Below are 27,299 nucleotides of genomic sequence, written 5' to 3'. Positions count from 1 at the left end.
TATGTGAGTATGTATTTGCATGGGCATGTGTGTGTGGGTGTGTGTGTGGTGTGGAGCCTACTTTTTGGTGCGCTTTAACACGCGTTTTACATATCATTTTCGTTCATTTTGCTTATCATTTCGTGAATATTTTTGTTGAGTTTTGCTTAGTAAGGAATGGAAAAAAATTACAAGCATTGATGGAAATCAACTTTACAAATTACATTTTCAAAAAGCACAAAGGGGAAGAGATAGCGAGGGGAGAAAGAGAGGAGGGAGGAGGGTAGCAAAAGAGACAGACAGAGTAAGAGGAGGAGTCAGAGGAGTTGCCTATTTACAAAAGTATTTATCCTCATATCGCTGGCAATAGTCGCAAATCAGCTGGCAGCAGCGTCCATTGTTGAAGCGGCAGCGACACTTTTCCACCTGCTTGAAGACCTGCGTGGTGTAGCCCCTGCCGCAGCACAGATTCGAACAGTTCTCGGGATGCAGACACTGGCGATCCTTGGTGACCGAGCAGTAGGTGGGCGAGGTCTCCAGATAGTACAGTGTCGTATATTGTGATTGTTGTGGCTGTTTCGAATACATATAAGAGGGCTACATGGGTTATACTTGGAGCTGTAGCTACAAGAGAGCAGCGATCTGCCCCTTGGGGAGCGGAACTCACTTTCTTGCGTCGCTGTTTGGTTTTTTTCATGCGACTTGAGGGCATCTGGCGCTTGGTCCGCTGATTGGGAGCCTTGCGTATGGCCTGGTTGTACTTCTGTCGCAGCAGCGTGGCCGTGGCATTGAAATCGGCCATCTTCTTCCAGCAGGTCTTCATCGAACAGGAGCCGGAGACGCCATGGCATTTGCATTTGTCCTTCATTAGCGAGGAGACGGCTTCAATGCCAACCTTTGGAGTTTAAAATAATCCATTTAAATGCATCCAAATTAGCTGATTGCAGTTGACATTGCAGTTGCTTACCTCAGAGTCATGTCGCAATATCTCACTGACTTCGTCTCCATCGCCGCCACGCAAATCGAGGAAGCTGCGCGTCACCCGCTTGCCATGCTTCAAATTGTCGTTGCAGCCGCCCCACTGAAAGTCCTGGTCCACTCGGTTCTGCTTGCGCGGTCCACAGCTGCACTTGGTCATCCTGCCTTCGGCACAAGCCCTGGCTATCGAGTGCGTCATGGCAGCCGCTGTCAGGGCATGCACGAACGCCGTCTCCTTGTACAACTTCTTGAAGATGTTCCGCTTGCCGCGCGTCTCAATGGAACAGTTCCAGCGATCGTAGCGGAACTGATCCTCGCAGTGGGTGGTAGCCAAACGACGAGCCTCGCTCAGGGTGCCTGGCAGACCCGTCTCCTTGCGGCACTGATGATTCTGCCGCCTCGTGGCAGGCATATAGCGACAGGGTCCACCCACTTGTCCCTGGGACGTGAAGACAGCCATTACCGTGTGCTCCGAAATAAAGTGTTCGCTGGAAGAAAGATAATAATATTAATAATGAATAATAAGATTTCAAATAAATAAAGTGCTCTGTCCCGCTCAGTGGCGTCCCATTATGTCATTATTCGAACTACATATCAGTTTCATACCAGCCAGCCCTTGATAGAGTGTAGTTCGATAAAACGATATCGATTTCTCTAAGCGCGATTATTAAATGTTTTTCATTTCTCTTAATTTTCATTTTCAGTTCTCTTCCCTTTTACTTCATTTTGCTTTTAATTTCCACTCCGAGATAAAAAAACCCGCTCAAAGCTCTTTTATTTGATTTTTTAGTTACAACAATCTTATCAGCAAGGCAGTCTTCTGGGAATAACCGAATCTTTTCATTTGAATTGGTTTGGGCTTGGGTTTGGTTTCGTTTCAGTGGAAATAATTCGTTTTCAGTTCATTTCCATCTATTTCTATTTTATTTGAGAGCTTGTTATGAGGCGCTTTTCATGTGTTGAAATGCCGACGCGAGGCTGCACCTCACATTTCCTGTCCAGCTTCGGTTATCACTCTGCCCCCCCACTGCCCCTCTGGTGCGCACACTCTCCTCTGCTGATTTGCAGGAAATCTTAAATTCTCATAAAGTTTAAGTGCATCGTAAATTGGCGTATGAGTAACGAGCTCAGCATACATATCTCCCTCTTTCTTTCTCTCTCCTCCGACTATTTCCGTCTCCGTCTCCGTCTTCGCCTCGAGGCCCCCCTCCCTCCCATCTCTTGCTCTATGTCTCGTATCTTAAATCCCCACATCCACCTCTTAGTAGTAGTATCTCCCCTCATGCGCCACTCTGGATCGCCTCCGATTGGTTCCCTCCGATTTTGATTTAAACTTTCGCCACTCAAACGTCTGCTAATAATATTTGCCTCCGATTTGCCACATTTTAGCCATTAATTAATTAATTGAATGTTTGAAATGTTTACAAGTTGTTTGCTTTTGCAAACATTTGTTTGGATCCACCTCCGATCGGAATGGATGGGAGCTGGATAGGCCAGTTTGTTGTATCTATTTAGCTCCCGCTGTTTTATTTCGTTATTTGACGTAGTTTCGGACTTGATTAAATTATCATTTGTCGATTGACGGAAAACTAGTCAGGGGATTACGATTTCCGACTAAACATGGGTGGCCCTGGAAATGGATGATCAGACATTGGCATGGAGTGTGGGAATATCTTTGGCTGGAATTCCCTAAATATATTCCAAAAGAAACGTCTTTTGACTGCACTTGACATGTGTCGAATGTTCCAATGATCTGCTCCGTCGAATGCCTATTGCTCTGTGGCTCTTGGGTCAGTATCAAGTTCTTCGATGGCAAAACATTAATCTCGTGTAAGTCGTCGTGTAAGCTTTGTATTGTTATCACATGCGATGTCGTTACGGCAAGTGCAGTGCAAAGCGCATTAGGGCCCTACCTCCTCCCACCTCTTGGTCTTTTGCCCATTTCAAGTTTGGATAACGTGTGTCGCCTTAGCCATTGAAAACATTGGGCATTACATGCCCAGAGAGACCTGCGTAACAGCCCCAAAGCTCTCAAAGGTAGTTGGGGTGGAGTTAATCCTTTTGACAAAACGTTTACAGGGCAGCAATGGACAAGAGACAATTGGCAAGAGCAGGGGCAACGCATGGAAAATGACTAAAACAATTAGCCAGACATCAGGTTGGGGTCTTTCCATGAGTCTCTTTTGCCTGTATGCACTTTAATTTCACAAATCTTAGCCGCCAGCTAAATATACTGCACACAGTCTATATATAGATTTGTATCTTGAAGAAACAAAGTAAAGGAAAGCTATTAAAATGGCCACAAAGCAAAACAAATTGTGAAGAGTTGCTGTTGGGCCAAACAACAAATTGATAGACAGACAGACAGACAGATGAATGGACGGATGTGTGCCAGCAAACATGAGCGAATGAGACAGTCCTATTTTGTGGGAGAGAGACAGCAAGCAGAAAGAGAGCGCCATAAAACAAAGAAGTGTTGATGGACATTTTCCTCGTGCGATAAAGTTGCTTTGAGTGCTGCTCCCTCTCCGCTCCGCTCTCTGGTCTCTGCTTTCCCTGTGCATTTGTGGAGACTCATCAAATTTTCAGAAACGTAAAATATTCAACGCACACACACACACGTGAGCGTATACCTATGAACACACACATGCATAAATCCCATCCCTTTGTGATGTGCGGCAAAAGCATTTTATGGACTTTCGAGTTTTTAGCTGCTGCTGCTGTTGCATGCAGCAAACAGCATAGTAAATGTGCAACAGAAGTTCGAAAATACAAAGAGGAAAAGACGAAAATTGAAATCATTCCAGGGGCGGCGCATAAAATCGTTCCGAGCAGAGCGGGAGGAGAGCAGCATAAGCATATCGAGTGCCTCGACTCTGGGCCTCTTTATGGCACTTTTTACCATTTGCATTTTATTGCCAAAACATAAATGCAGCAACTTTCACAATTTCTTATTAATAAAAGAAATGAAAACTCTTACTATCCAGCCACAGTCTCCATTTATGTTCCCCATTCTAGATATTTCTCTGGGCTGCCCTGGGCTACCCAGTTCTCGCCTCTACTCGACTCGACTCGACTCCCATCGTCATCGTCATAATCATCTAGATGTCTGTTCCCATTCTTCATTCTTCTCTGGTGGCACAACTAATTGTTTATTTGTTTGTTGGTTGGTTGGTTTATTTTGGTTTGGTTTTGTTTGCTTTTGGCGTAGCTGTCACATAATTTACGAAAAGCCCCAAGACGCCCCAATCGAGTGCATTTGGTCAAGCGATCGCTGCAGAAGTACGTGGAGAAGTGCCCCTTGCGAATATTGAAACCCAATCGGACTCTTGGGCCACAGAGGCAATGGGAAAATCGTTGGATATTTGGCTGCCAAGATGCTTGGGAGGGAAAATCTTTGGATCTTAAGATCCCAAGCTTTGTAGAGTGTAAATCTGTGGCTCTTTTGGAGGGAGAGAAATTGATGAACTTAAGCAAAACGCGACTCGCTCGATTTGCCTTAATTGATGGCAGCCAAATGAGGCAGAGGCGGAGGCAGTGGAATAGAAGGCTCTGGGCTTCTCGCTTGTCTGAAAACAATGGGGGCAATGAGGCGTTTTGCTCTTTGGGCAATTTGCTGTCATGAAAGCAGCAGAGCAGTCTCTCTATATGTATATACGAAATACGCATACATAAATACATACAAATAATCGTTAATAGTGGAGATCATTTGTGTGTTGATTTGCCCCATGAATATTCTAAGAATACTCAAATCTCTTGATTTTAATGTCAGTTGTCTCCCGGAATATGTTTTTTGATTAGATTTTGCTGTTTCTAAAGAAACGTATAGGAACAGTAGATAAAACTATTCCACAATCTGTCTGTAATATTTATCTGATTGCCAAAATGTTTAGTGGAACGGAACCACAGTTTCCATTTGTAAATCTTTGCATACGATTTTTAACTCTGCCTGCGGCTGCTTCCATAACTCTTTCGCTCATCTTCGATAATTCATGTGCTCCCATTTGTTTGGCTTAAGAGAGCTTAACAGTGTCGTCTCCTTTCCCTCCAGTTTGTCCACCTTTTGTCATTTGCAGCGTCTGTCCGAATATCTGTCTGTCTCGCCGTCTCTCTGCGGCTCTTACTGCACCTGTCAGCTTATTTATTCATTTGTTTTATGGGACACGAAACACACTCCGCAATGCGCTGTAAATACGCGCTTAAGTCGCTAAATTGCAAGCGTCGGTAAAGCAGTAGGCGAGGTGATAAAAACAAGCAGCGGCGGGAGGAACATGGGAATGAACAGCGTTAGCGGCAATATAAGCGGTAAAAACTGCAGAGCAGAGGGGAGCAGCCCAAAGCGTCGCCAAAGCGGTAAAAACAGCAACAATTGCTGTGACAGGCGAAAAAAAGAGTCGACAACAAAATTGCAAGCGTTAAAACCACAAGACATACGTCCGCTCCCCCCAGTCACTCGCACCCCCAACACCACCGCTGCCGCCGCCTCCTATAAATTGCTCGCTGGATGAGGGATGTGGGATGAGAGGGGAGTCTAAATGCTGATGTATGGGCTGTATGCTGTTGTTGCTGCCCAATTTCGACAGCGTTAAAACATAAAATATGCTTCCGCTCCGGCTTCCGCCAACACCGCCACCCACCCAGCCCCCTCATGAATAATGTTCCGCGCAAGGGGGGATAGAGAGAGGAGCAATATCCAAGTGGGTGGTGGTGGCAGCAACAACAGTCGGTGGTTGTTTTCTCACTGCTGCAACGTCGCTTCATCATAAAAAGCGCATCCTTTGCCGTGCTCCTTCCCTTCAGCAGCGGCAACAGAAGCGGCAACGGCAGCAGCAGACCCCTTCACGCAGCAGTTTCTGTTTCTGGTGGCCGCCCTGAAGATTATGGTCATCAATTTTGGCATCATCCAACAGAAGCAGCAGCGGTAGAGGCAGCGGCAGCGGCAGCGGCGGAGGCAGCAGCAAAAACAGTTGTAACCGTAAACATTGTCGCCCCCGTTGTCGGCTGCCCTCTCTGTGGGGTTTTGCAGTGGCAAAACCAGCAGCAGTAGCAACAACAACAAATGTGCCCCATGAGAGTTTGGCAGAAACACCAAAACAAAAAAAAAGAAACAACAAACAAAATTCAAGCAGGAAGAAGTCAACAAACCGAATTGTATATACGCTTGCAGATTGGATAAAGCTTATCGTACTCCAACGGAATTCTTTCATTAATCTAAATCTCAACGGAAGGAATTGCAATTCTTCACTTCACCCGAATCTCCTTCTTCATCCGATCAAGAATGTTTCGCTTTATAATTTATGAGATTGTAGCTCCTTCCTCTCTCCAAATTAGTAACACCCTCTCTCCAGCAAGGGTATAAATCCGAAAACGAAAACGAAGAACGGTAAAAGGCATTTTTATGGGTTGGCTCATAAAATTTGTGCATGGGATTTTGGATTTGGGCAGTAAGTAGACAATAAAATGACGTCGCTACTTTTTGGATTTTTAATAAAAGTTTGTGGCAAATGATTAAAAGCAACAACATCATCGGATGGAAATGGAGATGGAGCCAGCAACAACAACTGCGCAGTAGCAACGGCAGTGGCAGTGGCAGTGGCAGAGGCAGCTGCAAAGGCAGAGGCAGAGAAGCAATCAATTTATGACCACCCAGGCGGTGGCGAGGGTCGCTAAGCCACTTGCTTTATTCTCTAATGCTCTATGAATGTGCACTTGCAAAAATAAAGTTAAGTTTCCATATTTTGAAAGAGATTTCAGAGATTATTGATTGATGATTGTGAATTTCCCCTCCAATAAATCCACAAGAAACCCCCTATCTTTTCTCTCTGTGTAGCTGTGGATATTTTCATATTGAAAGCATTTTTACGGCTTACTTAGCTCACATTGCTGTAAATGATGCTGCTGCTGCTGCTCCTATGAAGGTTCCTACTCATTGTGCTGCTGCTGCTGCTGCTGTGGTTGCAGCCGTCTGTCCGTTTATTTACTCAAAAATGATTTCTGTGGCAAACAAGGGAATCGGAAAATGCAAAAGCAACGTTAAAGTTTATCATTAAGCAGCAGAAGCCAACCAAAAATGCCATGTTGCTGGTTCCAGCGGAGGATGTTGCTGCTGCTGCTGCTGCTACTCCTAATGCTGCTGTTGCTGATGCTGCGTGTGCGCCATAAAAATGCAATAAAAATCTTTACGACACATTTCGCTTGCAACCCTCACATAGGGCCACACTCACGCACCAACACACAGCCACGGACACGCATATCTGTATGTATATAAATTTAGACGGAAGCTGGCCACACTTCACACCTTGCCACGCCAGCGGAGGCATCTTGCTGGCTGCTTCGTGCCCGACTGCAGTTAACGCCATTACCTTTGCCACGCCCCCACCTGCGTGTTGCAGCTGGGACAGTGTTGTTGCTGCAATGGAAATCGTTGTAGCTGCCACTGACACCCGCTGTTTACGTCATCATCAATAATTTCCTTGAGCTCCGTTCTTTCCGCAGGTTCTATGCAGCTTCCCATGCACTTGACAGCTTCATTGTGTGGCATAAAAATTGAATTGTAATGCAACATCAGCATCAGCAGCAGCCTCTGATTAGTTTCCTTATTTTTGTATACAAATATTTGCTTTGCATAAACTTCTAATAGATTTGCAGTTGTTGCAACAGAAATTCTGCAAACTGAGGCTGAGAGCAATGTCTCCAGAGGAGCCTACAGATTGCTGATAATATTCAGGGTTGGGCTGCTGTAAAGGCTTGCAGTCAACTGGTTTTTTGACACGCCAATTTACACGCCTACTATGCCACATGCCACTGCCACAACAACATGGGTGTGTTCTTGGATACAGGAATAGTCATGGGAAATATTCTGGTTGCACCCGCTTATCGAGGATCGTATTAATGTTGGGTACTTTTGGATTTAGACAATGTTGGGAAGGGAAAAGGAAAGGCTTCTTGGATAGTTTCCGATTAAAGTCTTCACTCTAATATAGCAATTGGCAAACCCCTTTTTCCACGATTAATCACCCAAAAGCAACATGTACCTTCGTACCTTTTGACATTTATCATCTTCGATCCCGCCTCACATTGTCTGGAATTGGCTTCACTAACCATCAAACTCAACTCCATGCACTGCCACTCAATCTTGCAGTGCTTCTGATTTTCAGTTTTCAGTTTTGTGGCTGCTTCCGCTTCTTGTTGTTGTTGTTGCTGTTCGTGCAACATCCCATTGCATGCTGGCCGTGCTCGTGCCCGTGGCCGTGCCTCTTCTTATGGAATACATTGCCAAACTATTTTCCAGCTAATATTAGATGATGTTGTGGCTCTGTTGCTTCTGTTTCTGGCATTTTGCTCCCGCGTATGCTTCAACGGCATTCCAGCAATTTGTCTGCATTTCTTTTCATTTTCTCGGCCAGCATCTCAGCATCTGTATTTTTCAGCGATCTGTTGTCTTTGCCACGCCCATTGATGCCATGCTTTTCCTGTCTTTTGGGTGGGAGGGCGTATAAATTTATCAGGCATTTCGTTGGAATGTGAAAAGAATTGTTCGAAAGAGTTTTTGACTAATTTATGGGCGCCATTTCCATTCGATTACTTAAATTGACTTCCAATTCTTACCAAAATGAAGAGACTCAAATGGATTTTGGCTTCCGCATTGTCATAACATTAACTCAGACTTATCTTTCCTACCTCTAATTATTTTTTGCTTGTCAATTAATTTTAATGGCTGCAATTGTTCATTCTGCAGAGTTTTCCCATCAAATTTTAGCAGCGGCAAATAGATTTAAATTCATTTTCTTGGCAATTTTCTTTTCAAGTTTTTTTTGTTGGTGTTTCTCCAAGGCGACCGAGCAGGGAAACAAAGTTTAAGCTTGGCTATTAATGATTAATTTTCCGTTTTGGCTTAGATGTGCGGATGGGACGGAGACTGGGGAAGAGCTATGTATAAAAGACTGGCATAAAAATTAAACATCAACGCGAAACGCAATCAACATTAAAAGTTTGCGAGGGAGCGAGACTTACGGCTTACATTTTATTTACTTTCCCATAAAAGAGAAACGTACGGGAATAAACCGATAAGAGGCGGGCCACAGTCCACACCCCCCGCACCACTCACAGCCCATGTTGTCTTTGTCCCAAAAGCCAGAAACCCACAGCCAGTGCCTCAGACTCCGTCAATTGTGGGATCCACTCAAATGCGTTTCGCATAAAATGCGTTTTTATGACACCAAAAAGGGAAAAAAGAGCGATCCTGATATCACACCCCGAACAGGCGGCAGAACTGTGATGAGAACTTCACTTTCCACACACCATCATCAACTCATTTTCCTCATTTGCGGAAGGAAACCCCACACACACACACACACTGGCAGCCGTATGGGGCGGAAAAGCTAAAGCACCGTAGCTAACATTGCCGCAATGATGTATTAATGGACGGTCACGTAGAGCTCATAAGATTTTTACAAGCAACCCTCGCGATGGCCAACAGTCATCTCAGCTCATAAATGGCCTTGGAGGTGGAGTATATTTTGTGAGAGAGAGTGAGGGATTATGAATCGACTGTTTGAATACCCAGTAATTGTCTGATAAAAGCTTTGGGCTGTGGGATGAGTTCTACAGCTATAATACATAAATAATTTCAGTACTACTTCCAGCTACTTCCCAATTTTTCTAGTGTGGTTTTCAGACAGCTTCCCAATTGCAGGGAACATCCTAGTCGTATAAACAATTCTAACTCATAAACGTACTCTCTTTTTTGTTCAGCTCTTCAAGTTGTTCATTGAGTGCTAATTAAGAAAAATCCCGCCCCACAAAAACGAGGCCAAGTTGGCGCCATATACACAAAAAGATACCACAACCAACAGCAGCAGCAGCAGCAGCAGCAGCAGCAGCAAACCAGCAGCAACTAGGCATAGATACAGATACATATGTACAAGTACACACAATATAGTATAGCCATTTACATTCATGGCATAGAAAGGCCTGTGCTGTGCTTTATTTTCTAAACAAATCAACTGCTGCCAGAAAAGCATTCAATCAGTAGAGTTCACTTGCTGTAGATACAAATACTCGTAATACTCGTTGCGATACATATTGCTGCTGCTGCTGCTGCTGCTGCTCTGGAGGTGATAGAACAAGTTCATGTTGGTACAGAGACGGCTGCAGACCCAAAGGCCAGAGGCAACAGATGCATAGATCGTTCCCTTAATGTATCTTGTGGCTGGCATTGTTTGGCTTGCAGAGTTTACAAATCAAATTATTGGCCAATTAATCGAGTGAGAGCTCAGAACTTCATGGATATGAAGCATTCCAGTTAATGAATATTGATTCCACACAAACTACACACAAAAGTTAATGGCATAAACAATGGGATTATACAAAACTTCAGCCACAAATCAAGGGAAATGCAGAGATTCCAAAACAAATTCAAAATGCATTTGAAAACAGTGATGGGACTCTGATCTATTGCCAAAGAAGTCAAGCGAGCGATTATGATCTGGTTAATAATAAATTATTGATCATCTTTCATCTGTTTTTTAGTCTTCTGTCGCACTTTGGGGGCACTGCATCGAGAGATTTTCTAAAGACATGGCTAAACAAATATCAAAACTAATTTCATGCCCAATCTGTTGACAACTTCCTGACCTGGCCTGTCCCATTCCCACTCGAACTCGGCACAAATGTAAGCCAAACAAATGGCCAAACATAGCCGGAAAATTTCAGATGAAAACCGAAAATGTTCCTCGAGCGCTTTTGGGGGGACAAACTGTTGCTGCGTGACCACACAATTTGCCTGCTTTTCTGGCTATTTTGTGTCGCATTTTCCGCCAGCGGCCTGTCAACGCCAAGATGCGCTTAAGCATTATTAATCGTTTTTGAAATGAACTGCGCCTCAGCCACTAAGCAAATGATAATGAGAGGCGAAATATGCAACAGTGCGGCAGAGTTTGACAAGCCGATGAATGGATGGGAAGAGCAGCCACAGCAGCAACAGGATGGGGATGGGAAGGGGGAAGCAAAGCCTTCAATGCAGTCCGATTCATTGGCATCTGCCGCTGCTTTTTGCTGCTGGCCAGAAACACAGTCAGAAGGCAATTTTGCATAATTTCCGAAACACATGTTGCCTTCAATCATGCGCGATGCAGTGGCAGCAGGGCCGCCCCAGAACCAGAACCAGAACCAGACCCATACCCATGCCACATCCCATACCAGAGACAGGAATACATTGGCATACAGGGTAAAGCGCCCTCAGGGCACATAGACAAATTGACTGACTGACTAACTGACTAACTGGCTGGCTGCTTGACTGCATCTGCATCTGAATGAGCACTGAGGCCTGACTGACTGCCTGCCTGACTACTGACTGTGCCCTGCCCCTGCCCCGATACACTGCCACTGCCTCGCACTGCCAGAGAATCAAGTGAAAATGTGGCGGAAAACATTTTAATACTAATTACAAAGAATTTGTGCCGCCGCCGTTTTGCCACTTTCACTTTTTGCTTTTTTTCGACCGGGTACGGATACCCTTTCCCCAAGGGTGGAGCCACTGAATGTTTTCGTAGGAATAATTCATCTGAATCTGTGTTACTTAATCCTATTGAAATTACAACCTAATTAGTTGGAGACGGAGATCTTTTAGCTAGTTTCTTAGAAGTCTTTGAATTGGTTCAAGAGATCCTCCAGCTACAATTCTTTGCTTACTATTCGATACAGACTGCCGGAAAAGTGCATTCCCAATTCGTTGGCCTCCCATATTCTGTATCTCCCACAGCTAACTCTCACTTTCTGTGCCTCTCCTCTGAACTCTGGCTCCTGTGCTCTACGTCTGGCTCCCTACTGGGGCTCCATGCTCCATGCTCCTTCTCCGATTCCGTTTGTGCCCCTTTCGTATTTTTTTCGATTTCCGAAAATAAATGTTAGCGCATTGCTAGAGGCGACACAGGACTCTGCACGGTGCACGCTGCCTCCGACTGCGTTTTAATTGGAAAACAGAGGGAATCCGCAGGCGGTCAGAGCGGTAGGGAGGGCATGCAAACTCCAAGTTCCCAGCACCATGAACCCATTCCAGCTGTTCGACTTCCCCCCTGTTCCCTGTATCTCGCTGTGGTCTCCGATTGGCAGTCGAGACTCCTCTGAGCCTCGAAGGCGGCGGCAAAATCGCTTTAATCAAATCGTTTTATGACAGCTGAGCGTGCGCGCTCCACTCGCCGACAAATGACACAAGACACACACACACACTTACAGTGGATACACACACAGATAGACAAAAGAGACACATGAACGTCATTAAGCAAACAATTGGCTGGATCGAGGGAGCAGAAGGAGGGAAATGGTACGCCATGCGGGTGGCAGGTGAGTTTCCCCTTGCTTGACATTAAACGCGTGTTAATTTCATTTAATTTGGGCCACGATTCGCTTTCCCTGCGATGGAAAGGGAGGGGTGGGTGATGGGGTAGCGGGGGTAGGCGCAGACATTTACGGTAAACGACCCGTCCGTGTTCCTGTCCATCCATCAACGCTCCGATCCATCGGATCGCTCTGTTGCTCACTCGCTCACTCCTCTCTCTCTTTATCCGACACCCGACAGCGCGCTGCATTTGTCAATCAGCGAATGGGGAACATGGGGAAAAACTCGGTCTACTCGGTCTGTGGCATTTTCTTTGACTTTGCCTTTGCCTCCAAGGTCCATCCTCTCTTCTGCTCTCCCTTGCCACAGATAGTTTTGCTCTTGAATTTCGCTTGTGCAAAGTGAAACTCAGGGGGGAGGCTGCTGCAAGTGTGTGGGGTAGAAGATCTGTATGTGGCAGGCAGCCCATCGCTGTGGAGATCACACAGCGCTTTGTCAAGTGTATATTTATGTTCTTAGAAATGATCTCGAAAATCTTGAGATGTCAAGTGGGTGGCGCGATTTAGTGATTTGTGGATAGGGAAAGTGATACCATCTAATGAGAGCACTTCTTGTGGGGTGTGAGTGGTGACTGGGTGCAGAGGGTGGGATTTTGGGTTCATTTATAAAAACATTTGAAGCTTCTTATTACAAATACTGAAAATATCAGTTGCAGAAATTGTTTGATTAGTTTAAAATGTAGTTTAGTATGGATTCCCTTATTTATCCTCAACATTTTCAGTAGCGTCTCCATATCGATGTTAATTAAAAGTAGCTTCAAGCCGCGGTCTTCTTTTCTTATGTAATCTCATTAATTCCCTAAACATCTCCTGCTCCAAGATTAACCTTTGCTACCCCATCTATTGCACACTTCCTTTGCTTTTCCCACAGAAGCCACGCTCATATCCATTTCCATTCATTTTATCCCTCAACTCGACGCGACGCACAAATTGAATTAAAATACCAAACAAACATGTTGTTTTTTTTTGGCCGATGTCTCAGTCGTTGTCGTCATTATTGGCGGCTTCTTTGGACTCCTGCTCTTACACAGCTTTAGTTGCTCATTTCCATAACTGTTTTCCATCGTCTGATTGGGTTGACACTGGTTGGGGGAATGGATTGTGGGATGCTGTTGAGATATTTAGAGCTACTTTGGTGTCGCCGCCAGTGTTGTCGCATTTGCTGTCGGTCTGCCTTTTCAGGGTCAAATTGCCAATTTATATCGATCTGAGCCACTGAATAGTGCCACGCCCCAGAGTATCAATGCGGTAGAGTATAAAAGAAATGCACATTAACACCTACTCCCCACTGCATGCAGTCGAGTGTAACGCTTGAGGAGGAGCACGAGGGGACTTGACAACAAGTGCGGCATTATCGCCAGCATCTTGGTCACACCTTTGAAGCACCACCACCATCCGCCTGTCCCCAGCCCCCGCTCAGATAGAGAGAGAGAGAGAGAGAGATGAAAGCAAATAAAAGCCAAGTGAAGAGAACTGACTTAAAACCATTAGGCCACGGCCTAAGCATCAATTAGGTTTAAAGGCCCCGTCGACGATGTTTGACGGCATGCCATGACTCTTGTCGCTAATTTGCGCAAATTATGTGCCGGGCCTCTTAAAGTACCGCAAAGTGAGTGCCGAGCCGTGACAACGGGCCACCAGCCACCAGCCACCGGCCTCTGCCTTCCCCTCAAAGCCAACCCAACGGAGTCAAAGCCAACTGATCCTAGGCCCAGGCAGCAATCCAACAATCCAGCCATCCAGCTATCCGCAGCAGCCATCCAAAACTCCATTTATGTCAACAGCAACCGCAACAGGCGCAACATCAAAGCTTAGACCAGGCTTCCCCCTCCAGACTCCGACCCCCCACGGAAAAACTGCATGGGCTGCCGCCATCTAGGCAACATTCTGCCGCGGGAGAAAGGCGGCCAAGGGTGGGCATGGTCATGTTGCCAGCAACATCTTTCGGTGACAATCGAACAATGACAAGATACGATACGGAAAGATAAGACTGGCTCTAGAAGGCAGAGAGTTATATACCCTTAAAAATGTCTATAAATAAATGGGGAATACAAAGTGAACTGCAGACTTAAATACTTTGAACCCCTTCGATATCGTTAAGAAATCAATTATTTACCTTGCCCTTACAGATAAATATTAAATCTTATGGTACATAAATCTGTACTTACATATTTATCCATGAATAAAACGCATTGATGCCAAACACCATCTTAAAGTGAAGCTATCCCAAAATGGGTTAGATAAAAACGTCAAGATTTTCTGGGTTAAACCGTTTAAGCAGGATGTACGAGTATTTGTCTGAATGGGGGGACTTTGACTGCAATTTGGAGTCGAGTCGAGTTGAGTCGCCAACTGCGTGTGGCAAACGCTTAGCCTGCCCCTCTTTGATCTCCCTCTCGCTTTGATGTGTGTGGTGCGTGCCTCAAGGTCCACAAAACTTCAAGGTCTCAACGTAGAGTAGATGTGGGATGTGTGTGTGGTGTGTGTGTGCGGGAGTTGTGTGTGGAGAAATTTGTGTTGTTTGTCTTTGATGCAACTTCCTCAATGCGCTGCCAAACAGACAAAACTTTGGACGACCCAAAGAGAGATAGAGTGAGAGAGAGCGATAGAGAGAGATAGCTAGAGATACAGATAGAGAAGAGGAATACATATAAGATCAAAGGGAACTCGAAAAGCCATCACGCTTTTAGACACACGACCAAAACACGGCAAAACTCCAAGAAAAAAGCAAAGGCAGAAAAAGATTGAAGAAGTGGCAGCCGCATCTTGCACTTGGCAGCCATCTCGTACTCCATCTGTATCTGTGTATCTGTGCATCTCAGCATCTGCATCTGTGTGGCTGCATCTTGGGATCCTCTGCCAGAGTTTGTCTTACTTTTTACACCTTTAAAAATTTGTTTTGTTGTTTGATTTTAGGCTTCACGCTTGAATTGCTTCCCAGAGGCATTCAACATCGGAGAGCCGCCCGATTTGTTTAACTCATTTGGGTTTTCCTTTTACGCACTTTTCGTCGATTACATGAAAATGCATTTTTATGTCATGGGAACGCTCCTCCAGCGGCTCTCTATCAGTTCCATTGTTCGGTTCGGGGCTGCAACCCTCCTGTAGACGTACTGCAGTTTTCCGCTTCTCCGTCCCATCAGTGGTTCATCATCGTCAGCCTTTTCTGTGCTGGCATTTTTATTGGGTTTCATCATGGGCCAATTTATGACTCTGATCCTCTGCTTTGTGCTCCGTTTTCCGTCTTCCAGCTGCTTTTTGTTTAAACTTTTATGGCGCAGCTTTAGCTTTTCCCCCGCTCCTCGGACTCTCCATTCAAATTCAACAAAAGGACATTCGGCATAAAGGAATTTACCAAAATGGGGGAAAACTTACTCGGGGAAAAAATATAAAATACAGAAAAACGAAGAAAACTGAACCCCAGTTTATCATTAAGAGACAAAAAACCACAGCAACGGAAATCCCAGCAGGAGTTGGAGATGTAGAACAAAATTCAAGTTGAGAGACAACGGCCTCATAAAACGCAGCCATCAAAAACGACAAAATTAAAAAGTTCAAATGGCAAATGGCAGCAAATTGCTGGCAGGAAAGCCACTAGAAGAGAAATGTACGAAAAGGCAGATTCGAGCGGAAGATGCTGTGGCAAGGAGGAAGAATCTTGGAATTAATATCCAAAATAATCATTTGTGTGCATCTTTAACCAACTACCATTGAAATGGGATGAAATATTAGCTCTAGATTGAATCAGTTTGAGTGCAGAGAATATCTTTCATTAAGTGTTATTACGTGAGTCGCAAGTTTCCTCAAAAACCCCCTACAACACATTACCATCAATGAAAAATGAAATCTAGGAAATGCCAGCACACTGAGTACGAGTATTACAAGAAAGGGAACAACTTTGTGCCTGTAATTTCATTATATTTTTGCACAAAGGGGCAGCCGGCAGGTTCAGAAGTCGTCCAGCTGCTGTTCCTCAGCCTCTGATTTGGATTCTGATTCTGATTTGTATTCCAACATCAGAACTGTCGACGTTTTCATTGTCTTCGTGTCGTCTTGTCGTCGTATTGAGACAAATAAATTTTGGGCGTTTGGTGCCACATGGCGTTGCCGACTGCAGTTTAAAGGGATCCAGGATTTTCCCTGGATATTTTTAATTTTGCGGAGAGAATAAAGAACAAAACTTTGCACATAATCGTTATCGTCAATTCTGCTGCTACCCTCTCAGGATCCCAAATAAGCCAAGAGGCAAGCCCACTGGGCCTGGACCCTCGACCATAATTTGCGGCCAACAAAAGCAGCGACAAAAGCTTTTCTTCTGTTGTGGAAATTAACATTTTTATGCTTCCGCCAGGGCTGCAGAAGGAACTTCAACATCAACTTTAACTCCATCTCCAGACACTACCGCAAGAGAGTGAGAGATGATATAGACAATGTCGTAGAGCCAGAAAGTTTTTATCCAAACAACAATGGAGCAATGGAGCAACTTACACTCATAGTTATGAGCAGAACATGAAAGCCGAAGGATCTCGAAGGGAATCAGCGGTGGCCAAGGAAACGGTAAGTAAGTTTTAATTACTCCTTGACAAATATTTAACTTTTGTGAGAAGCAGGCAGGGAGAAGGGGGAACCAGGGACATCGTTGTCTTATGCACAATTAAACAGATTTGCCGCTTGTAAAGCGAATGAAATCACGGCAGGACAAAGGGGAGTTTCGGGGTCTGGTTTTTGGTCTGTTCCTGCTGGGGTTGGCTTCTGTTACCCTGTAACAACATAATTTTGCGCCGTATAATGTCATAAATGTCTGTTAAACAAAACAACAGACGTCATAGAGTGGGACAGACGGACAGAAGGACAGGGGGAGATAGAGAGACAGCTACCGGGAGACTGTCAAACATTATTACATTATTTGCCTTTTGCTTTTGCTTTTGCTTTTGGGTTTGGTCTGGGCTCTGGTCTGGTCTGGTCTGTCAAAATGCTGAAATTGAAACCAACCCCGTGAATCTCAGCTCCCCCCTTCCATCGACAGCCATCATCGTCTATACGGTTTGTGTTTCTATTTGATTTTTGGGCTCGTCTCTTGATTTTGGGATTTCTGGTTCTTAGATTACTCACTGAATCGCCAGTGCAACCCCGACATCGGAGATTAATTGCGACTGAAAAGAGTTCCCCTCCCTGCCTTGCCTTTCAAAAAGGGAACTTGGAGTAACTTCATTATCGAGTGCCCCCTGACGGCAATTATTAAATGTTCATTACATCCCCTAATCAGCATTTTGTGCATATTGATTGTATAAACAGGCGTCAGTCAGGCCTGTCCTCCTGCCAGTGATCGAGTCTCCGCGATTTGTTCGGGTAGATTTGAGTTGTTAATGTCGTTGAAGGGTTTTTCGGATTTGAATACTGATGTGATTTGCTTTTTGACAGGTGTTGAAGTGTCTAAGTAGTGGTCTTAATGGAGAAGGGGCTGCCATTGATTCAAGCTTTGATTGAAGGGTTAATTGGTTAATGCCATTTGGGATAACTTTGTACAAAGTTAAAGGCATAATGGATGCTTTTCACATGCCATAAAAACCATTCAATTGTTGCACTTTCCGTAGCATTCATTAGGATTATTAACGCTACAAATTGATCTCACGAATCTGCAATTATATTAACTCCAAAAATATGGCACAGCAAATGGCCATCCATCTTCAAAGCCCTCACATGTTTCGTCAGATCTTGTGTAACATTTGAGTGTTGTGTTTGATTTGACTTTTGCGATGTGTGCTGACATTTCGAATCAATAAAATCGCACTTTGCACTGCCACTGCAGGTGCCGTATGCCGCAAGCCACTTCAGGGGATCGGGCATGTAAAGACAGCGAGTTGAGACCCACACTCACGCATCCCATCAGGCAGGCAGGCAAATGGCAAGCAAACGACGATGTCTTCCTCAAATAAGCCGATTAATTGTAATCAAGCAGGTCTCAAATGGACACTGACTGAACCCAGCTGTGTCCCCCAATCACTTTTCCCCTCTCAATCACACGGAACTACATAGACTTCATGGATGTTCATGGTAGATGGTAGCGCTCTTTAATGGTTGCCCCCTGGTCTATCGATTTCTGTTGTCTAGCCCGTTGGGTCAATGCATGCGGCGTGGAGCAAAGAAATAAATAAATTACACTAGTAAAAAGAAGGAAAGGCAAAAACACTTTCTACCCCCACTTGCTACCTGAAGTACTCCTGAAGTTTTGTGTAACAAAAAAAGAATGCAAATGGGAACGCACTACACAATGCTCCAGCGGGGATATTATGGATATGGGTTCTACCCAGTTTGATACTCTAGGAGGGGGTATTATGGCTGAGATCAAGTGTGAGCCCCTAGCCAGATGAGTGTATCTTCTAATTCAACATCAACCTCGTGGAAAGTTCATTCTAATAACAATTTGATGCTTCAAAGTTTCCTGAAATTGGTGAAAATAATTCATTCCAGGGTAGCATCGTCACCACAGCAATTCAAACCCCTCGTTACATGCTGTTGGGTGGTTTTGTAATGACAAATAATAACCGGTAGTCACTGCTGCCTGCACTCAACTCCCTGTGCTGGTGTTCCCCATGTCAGTGCGCAAATTAATGGTGAGGTGTAAGTAAAATTTACGCTCTGCCACCACAGGCAGTTGTCGGTCTATCCCCCAGTCTGACGCTGTTCCCATCTGCTAATAATCATAAAAAAGGCGGCTAGCAGCATTTTGACAACAGGCAACCTCCCCACCAAATCCGCTGCATGCACCACAGACGAGCGGCAATCCATGGTCATACCCCAAACCCGTCTCTACAGCCATCTCCCCGCCTTCCCATTAGCGGGCTTCCTTTTTTGGCTGACAGCCGCAAAATAAAGCAACTGAGCAACAAAAACAAATATAAATAATATTACTTTATTGTTTAACCCCCCCACCCCAACAGTCTGCTACGGACCATTGTCTGTGTTTGGATGGAGGTTGCATTTGTCAGCAGACTTTAGCAAAAGTCCAAGAGGCCTGCAAGAGGACAGTGTGGCCCATTCGATTGTCTTTCTGTCTGTCTGCTGCCGACTGTTGCATATTTCGAGTGATATTTATTTATTTGACTTGGCAGCCAAAGCCATAGCAACAGAGCAGAGATATCCGGAAATGAAATCAAATCTCGTCAGATTCGAGAGAAAAGCTCAGCACCAAAAGAGTTTTCGGAATGATGACAGCTCAATAAGTGGACAATTTGTAGGGATTGTGAATAGAAATTGAAATGTAAATATTATATTTCATGGAGGAGAAATCTGGAGAAAGCCACTTAAATAATTACTAAAAATAAAATGAGATGTTGCCCAAGAATCTTCCAAGTTCTAATCAAGCTCAAATTTTGCTTCAATCTACATGTAATAATTTTAATTGCTAAACGCCCTCAGAGAGCGCCCTTAAACTCACCTAATTACCAACGGTCAGAACCGAATAATTTCTTAATTTTTATGTTATCAAAGTTCAGCGAGGTCGAGCCATTTGAGATTCAAGCAAACCAAAGTTCAGTTCGTGGGTTAATAATGGAACATGTAGCCAAGTTTTAATAATTGCAGTCAAAGATAATAATTGTGTGCGTTGATTTCTGTCCATTGGGCCCCATAGGCTCTACAAATTGAACAGAAAAATTGCGAGTTGGGGAGGAGAATACGAGTATGCCATAAAAAACAGAACGCCCATAAAATGTTCGCTCTGCACACATGGATGGTCGTAGGACAAAACAATTTGATGGCTGAGTGAAAGATCTTCATCAATTGATAAGGTTTCTGTTCAATTAAGATGCTGATGCGGAATAACTGTGTTCTGACTCACTTGTACAGGCTCTGCATGTCCATGCCGTTGCTGGAGGCAACTCCAATCATCCCAGCGCCTCCCAGCATGCCTCCAATGCCGCCCACTCCACCTGGCACTCCTGCGTTGAGCATTGTTCCGCCGTATCCCAGATTGGCGGGCAATCCTTTGCTTCCGGGCACAATGATGCCAAGGTTTGCCAGTCCAGCCAGGGCATGTCCATGTGGGTGTCCACCACCTCCATGCGCTGGCACTCCTCCTGGTAGCGCTCCTCCTGCATGCCAGGGAGAAATACCTCCGCCGCCTCCGCCGCCTCCGCCACCTGTCGCCACGGAGGGAGCACTCGATGTACTGCTGCCGAGGCCTGCTAGTCCACCCAACTGATTGATCAGGGCACCTCCGCCAGAGCCCGATCCTACGCCCAGGCCGCCACCACCTGCAGCACCACCACCACCCATCAGGGTGTTCAGCAATGTGCTGTTGTGGTTCATGTTCAAGCCACTGCTCTGGTGGTGCTGATGCTGATGCTGGTGCTGGTGCTGGCTGTGCTGTCCCAGATTAGAGCTGCTGTCCAGGTTGCCATTGGCCAAGAGCAGCTGATCCTCACTCCGCACCTGGCAGAGGCCCAGGCGACAGAGGATAAGCACCACAAAGATATTCGCTGTTGATGGCATTTTCACTGGTTTGTTTGCTATTTTTATTGGTGTGTATTGTTGTTTTGTTATTGGTGATTGTTGATTTGCTAAATGCGTTTGCTATAGTCTACTTTTTGGCGTGTTTGTCGTTTGATATTTTGTTTAATTGATGTCGTGAATGCTATGTGGTAAGTACTTTCTTGTTGTGTAGTTAATAAATTACTAAATTCTAGATTACTATCTCATTAAATGTGTATTCCTTTATAGTCAATATTCGGATTTAGTTCGGTTGTTCGTGTAATAGAAAACTGGGTAATAAAATTGTGGTATAAAAATTGTTTAAAATTCTATTTTTATATTTATATTTTCGATTTCCCTATGCCGAAATGCGTTTGATAATTGAGATTATGTATTTGATAATTGAATGAATTTTGCTTTCGTTTTTGCTTTTGTTCATAAACTTATTTTGGACTTCGTAATACTTTTCGTTTGATTTCCACTTGGTTTTGTTTCTTTTTTCTCGCTCCTACATTTTTGTTTCCTTTGCCGACGCTGGGAGCTCTCCTTTCTGTACTGATTCTCGTTGGAATTATTTTCACATTGGCACTTCAAACGGCAAAAGATGTTTTATTTATTTAAGCGATGTGAATGTGGCTGTGATGTGCGTTTGTGTCTGAGTTTTCCTTGTGGTTTCGTTTAGTTTTTTTTGTTTTTGGCTTTCTGGAAAACGTTTAGCCAGAGGCTCTTGCTTGCTTCATTCGCTGATCAAATAGGGAACATCAAAAGGCCGCGCCACACGCAGGCGTTCGATTTGGCCCCTGCCCAGTGATCGGATCGGGCGTATCGAAAACCCGTTTGAAAAGAAGCGTCGTGGTTGCAGTTACCGCCACCGACGCCGTCGCAGTCGTCGCCACCGCCTCCTCACACCGATCCATCCATCTAAGTAGCTTAAGGGTTTTCCGATGCACATAAAAAGACACCGCCTGGCATCTACACTTGTGGGCCGGCCGGCCGGCCACTAGCCATACACGCACAGAAAGATCTTGGTGGACAAGGACGCGCCTGGGTCTCTCAACGATAATGGTTCAATCACTTTGGGTGTTTCCCAATTCAAAACTCCTCTTTGTTTGAGTTTCTGGTTGCCGGATATAAACAGTTTTTCACACTTTTACACACGGAATTCTGGACTCGTTTTCTGGAGTTTCGATTTCGCTTTCAGTTTTTGTCTCTGTTTCTGTTTCAGTTTCTTGTTCAACCACCGCGGCACACGTGCGTCCATCAGCTCGCTCGAAACTCGACTGAATCATCGGGGAACGTCGTCAGTGCCGAAGTATTCGTTGCTGTTTGCCGATGGTGCCGTTGCCGATGGTGCTGGTTCTGATGTTGCCTGCTTTTTGTGGCCGTTCTGATAGGCACAGCGTCGTGGTCGTGGTTGGCGCATGCGTGCACAGCCAGTGGGTGCCAGTGGATATGCCCGCGGAAGCTTGCAGCCCTTGCTTGCAAGTTATGGCGCTGCCACCAATTGATCGCCGTCACAATATATAGACAACACTTCATTAATTATGACGACAAGTTGTCAGCTGTAATTGCCCCGCAACTAATTGCCATGAAAGTGTCTCGAACTATGGAGAGATGCAGAGCATTTCTGGCTGCACATTCTTTGGGAAGTTTATCTGGGCGCTAGCTAACATTTTCAGATAAACCCTGTTTGGGTAGCCGAGGTTTTTCTTTCTCTCTCTCTCTCTCTCACGCATCTCATGCACACTTTTCTCCTCCTTGTGCTCACCTTTCCACTTGTCTTCAACTCTGGGATGTTTGCTTTTTACCTTCTCTGGCTGTGCCTCCGTTCTCTCTCTCCCTCTGCAGCAGCGGTCGCTGCGTCAACACATTCTCGAAAGGGCAAGGCACTCACTTCGCGAACGCTGCTTAACTGAGTCAAAAATTGCAGCCACAACTTTTGACCCAAAACCCTTACATACTCGTACAGCACTCACTCTGTCCGGCATCCAATATTTGCACAAGGTAATTACAAAAACAACATTCCTGATGGTCGGTGGTTGGGGGTCGGAGGTTGGGCCAGAGAATCATCATTTGGTTTGTCTATTTGTCCAAACATTTGTCAATTTCATTGAGCTCTGACCAGGCATATTTCCTCATGCGATCGAAGGCGGCGGCAAGTGCTTTTGATGCCACCATCCCCTCTCTCTCTCTCTCTCTCTCTGACGTTGTTGTCGACTTTTTCGGTTCAATTAAGATTCATTTTAACGCTCCCCCAAAAGAGAGAGGGAACGAACAAGCGAACGAACGACATAAAGCATGATTGTTCATTCTCGGCGTTTATCTAATTTACTTTTACTTACACTTACACTCCGAAATACAAGCGCCCCCCTCCGTGTACCATGGTGATCCGATAAGTATCTGCCCGATGGGAATGGGACACCAACAACGACACGGACACGAACACGAACACGGACACGAACGCAGACTTGTGCCCCGCTCTTCGGACTGATGACCAGTTTTATTGGCTTGACAATGGGCCCGTGTGTGTGTCTCTGGGCAAGAAGGTGAGGAATTGTTGTTCAAGTGCCCTTTGATTGCGGTACTTTAAGTGGAGGAGTGGAGCGGAAAAACGGCGTCTAGCTGAAGCCTCAGCCTCGGGCGCATCTCTCGATCCAACATCCCCCATTCCACCATTCTAATGGTTTCTAATGAACTACTTAAGCTGCTGATAGGGAAGTGATTGACGACTGACGATGATTCGACTCTGGCCATGATCTGCTAATCTGCTCCGTTGAAGTGCTGTCAATGCACGACTCGATATCTGGGATTCTATAATGTATTGGCTGTGCGTTGGATACTCTTATCCCTTGGGGTTTATCTATGCCGTGAGTCACACAATTATCTCCTTAGGGTTTGTGTAAGTTTATCTGCGAAAAACATTAGTATGTTTATTGGTTGTACAAACAATTTTTTGAGATTTAAGATTGATTATTTTCCTGTCTAAGAATTTTGTGGTTCTTCTAATTATTATTCTTTAAGTAGCTCTTTCTGTTTTGCATCAAACTTATACCTAAATATAGAACTTTGTGTCTCTGCGTCCTTTGATTTTCTACTTATCAGATTAATTTGTATTTTTTAAAAACAATTGCTTATTTATTTAAAGTGGAGATAGTTGGCATCTGTCAGACTGATTTATAAATAATTTCTTGAACGTTTAGATTTTTGTATTTTGTATATGGGAAATATCCCATGAAATTTCCTCTTAGTTTGTATTGTAAAACGCTTCAAACTCATACACCAAATGCATTTTAGACTTGCAAATATGCATTCTCCCTTTCGTTTTCTGTGCAAAGCAGTTCAGTGGCCGTGTTAAATGGAGCGTAAAATTGCAATGTCAAAACATTTTGTGCAAATCAAGAACCCCACCATTATGAGACCACGACCTCCCCCCTGGTAATGCCCACTCCCAGAGCCCCTTCTAATGCGACAATGGCATGACTGGGGTCCGTTTAAGCTGTCCGCTAATTGTCGCCGAAATACCAAAAAGTCTTTTGAAGTGGCAACTCCACTTTGTGTTTGCGCTGCCCTTTAAAACTGCATTTGAAAACTGTTGTTGTGTGCAGACGATTTCCTGTGTTTTCCCAACTGGGCAACGAAAGAAATGTTCATTTCTCTCGAATCTACTTCAGACATAACTCGTTGTTTATGGAAAACAAACTTTTGGTGTTTCTCTTGGGAACGAACACTCGGGCGTAAATCAAACACTTGCCAAGCTTTTGGTCAGAAGTCTAAACATTTTTACAGACACCTGCCACCAATGACGTCTTGTTTTTGGTGTCTGCCAACGATTGTTGTTGGCCTGGATCGCTCAATCATGTGGAGTCAAGTGATGGCACCGCTGTTGGTCAGTGATCTTTGGGGGCTCTCAAACTTTTTAATTGGGAACGGGGCGCCACCCGATGGCTGTGCAGTTATTGCGAGTGTATGATTATGAGTGTACTTCAAAGAGATATTCCACTTCAAAGAGTTGTGCCAAGGGAATGAACCAAATGCCGAGCCGACACACAGGTACGACACTACCATGCCACACACACAGGTTGGGGTCGTTGCTGCTGCTGCTGCTTCCTTTCATTTTGCTGCTGCACGCGACATTAATTTCAGTTCCTGTCAGGGAACTGCGACTAACTGCTGCCCCTCTGTTGCCCCCACCGCCACTCAGCTTCTGTTGGAGTCGTGTCCTCTCCTGAAATTAATTTCATAGCCAATTGCTTCGTCATAAAATATACTTTTACATCTTCGACTTCCACCACGGCTACTGGCTACTGGCTACTGACTACTGACTACTGGCTGATGGTTTCTTCTTTTTTCGGCTTGGTTTTTATGGTTCTTCAATTGAAGGAAACGAGGAGAATTCTTTAACTCGCTGCAATTAGTGCGTCATTATTATTTGCAATTCGAAAACTATGTGGGAATCGTCGGAAGAGTTCCCCGCATTTGGGATTACGAGTACGAGTGCTCCTCCATATGCACATGGTACATAATGGACCCGCATGGAGTGCTCTGCCTGTCAAATTTATGACAAGTTATGAGCGGCAGCAGCATAAACAAAGGCAAAAAAGAAATCATACAATAAACCCATCATCATTAAAATTGAAAGCGATCTCTCGCGTGGGGCACAGGGGCCAAGACGAAACTAAAACTTCTCAAACTTCTTCAGTCTGCTAAACATGCGATAAGTTGGTGGTAGCCTCTTTAAGCTCCTTACAGGATAAGTCCCCAATTTATAGGCACAAATCGTAGTCCCCCATGGACCACATGGAGCCGAGAAAATTGTTTCTTAAAGCTTTCATCACACACAGCCATACCGGCATAGAGGCGGACGCACAGAATCCGCTTTCCCATTCCTTCGGGTCAACATGTTTATGCGACAAATATCCATAAATAGTTTTACGCTCTTACGGGTTCGAGTACTCGGCAAAAGGACTCTCAGCCTAAGGATACACGCAGAGCGAGCCTGCTGCTGCTGCTGCTGCCACTTAAGGTAACCAAGCAGCAGAGGCAAGGCGGCAGCTAGACACATTTGCCAAAAATAAAGAGAAGGGGGATAAAGAGTGTGTGGGAATGTAACGATGGAAATTGCGACTATAAGATACCTGCTACAACTGGGGAAGTGTCTTAAAAGAAGATGAGACTAAGGGGATTTTAATTTACGATAAAAGGAACATCACCTTACCATTAATAATCATTGAATAACACAGCAATAATCTGCATCACATTAAGTCTCAACTTCATACTTATCAAAGCTACTTCCTCTCAAAGAGCATACCCTTTGAAACCCAACGATTCACAGGGTACAATACCGCTTGCTATTGAAAAGGTGGAACAAAGGCGGCAGCGGCAGCGGCAGCGGCGACGACGATGGCGATGGCGATGACGACAACGATGGCTACGACAACGTCGTCATCCTCATCGTCTGAAGTAAGTAGCAATTTAATCAGCTCGCCCCAAGGAAAGGGGCACTGGCACTCGGCGATGATGTTGTCAAATGGTTAGTCTTACCCCAATCTCTCCAACGGGGTCTGCAGACCCCGAGTGTGTTTAATGTGGCGCACACCGAAAAGCGGAAAGAGAAAAAGTGCTTTGGATGCTTTTGCCTCATTTGCCTCATCTGAGCCACGGCAAACCAACGGAATTTGTAATATGGTTTAAATGTTGTTCAGTTTTCGTTTCTTTTCGTTTCGGCTTGCTGCTTTATTTTTTGTATTCAATTCAATTAAAGCGTATTTTGCTTACAGTTAATTAGCACAAGTCAAGAGCCTGCGGGCCATGATAAAAGGGTGGCGTGGCTGGCATGCAAATGGGGGGGAAAAATCGCTCGAAACAAACAAAAAATCTAGCGAAACGGAGCCCAGCAACATGTTGCCCCAAACCAATGGCAATTCAAAAGCATTCAAGAAGTGGCGTGGCGCGTGCTGGTTTCCGATTTGGGTTGCGAAAACGAGGTGATGGGGCTGTGCTATATTATTCACGTATTTTTATAGACTTCCGAACAAACACACAATCAATTATCAAGTGCAAGCCAATGAATGAATGCCAGGCATGCAGCTCGAGACCTTTAGCAAAAGTTGCACTGAGTTGCAGCTATACAATTTTCAATTGTGGGCATTATTTATAAAGATTTTATTCGAAATAGAGCCAAAGCTATTCCAGGAGCTTTATCTTAAATTCAAATTGTTGTTTAAAGCTATTGAGTGCTGACTGTTGAATTGGAAATATTCATCTGGAGTGTTCACCAGGACAACTTGATCAACGCTCCATTGGAGTTCCGGACATAAAATCTTAGAATTAGTGAAGTTCAACATTCACGACTAGAATTTACGAGGCTAAATCTCGAGGAATGCCAGGAATGCCTACAAATAAATGGCGCCATCTGTCGTTTAATGGACGTAATCATAGTGCGGCGAATTGGGAGTATCTTACACTAGAAGGCG

The 27,299-nt window shown here is 44.8% G+C and overlaps 1 protein-coding gene across 2 annotated transcripts; it reads right to left on the bottom strand.

Annotated features, from left to right (window-relative positions):
* Positions 1–22,123, bottom strand: LOC117584445 (protein Wnt-4). 2 transcript variants are annotated; one of them, XM_034273361.1, is made up of 4 exons: positions 20,195–22,123; positions 947–1,445; positions 647–874; positions 1–576 (listed from the first exon to the last, which is right to left on the bottom strand). In XM_034273361.1, the coding sequence occupies exons 1-4, from the start codon at positions 20,845–20,847 to the stop codon at positions 310–312; spliced, it is 1,647 nt and encodes a 548-aa protein (XP_034129252.1). In that variant the 5' UTR covers positions 20,848–22,123; the 3' UTR covers positions 1–309. The 2 variants fall into 2 exon arrangements, with proteins under 2 accessions (XP_034129252.1, XP_034129253.1); XM_034273362.1 differs by having other exon boundaries at positions 1–552.
* Positions 22,124–27,299: the final 5,176 nt, after the last annotated feature.

The sequence above is a fragment of the Drosophila guanche genome, unplaced genomic scaffold, assembly GCF_900245975.1.
Source record: "Drosophila guanche unplaced genomic scaffold, DGUA_6, whole genome shotgun sequence".
NCBI lineage: Eukaryota > Metazoa > Arthropoda > Insecta > Diptera > Drosophilidae > Drosophila > Drosophila guanche.
The sequence above is the reverse complement of the archived record's forward strand: the minus strand, read 5'-3'. Positions and strand labels throughout refer to the sequence as shown.

What these genes read in the sequence shown, in the direction of transcription:
- LOC117584445 (XM_034273361.1), bottom strand. Translation starts at nt 20,847, where the DNA reads ATGCCATCAACAGCGAATATCTTTGTGGTGCTTATCCTCTGTCGCCTG. An exon ending in TATTGCGACATGACTCTGAG is followed by an intron (nt 875 to 946) that starts GTAAGCAACTGC and finishes TAAACTCCAAAG; the next exon opens with GTTGGCATTGAAGCCGTCTC. An exon ending in CCAAACAGCGACGCAAGAAA is followed by an intron (nt 577 to 646) that starts GTGAGTTCCGCT and finishes TAACCCATGTAG; the next exon opens with CCCTCTTATATGTATTCGAA.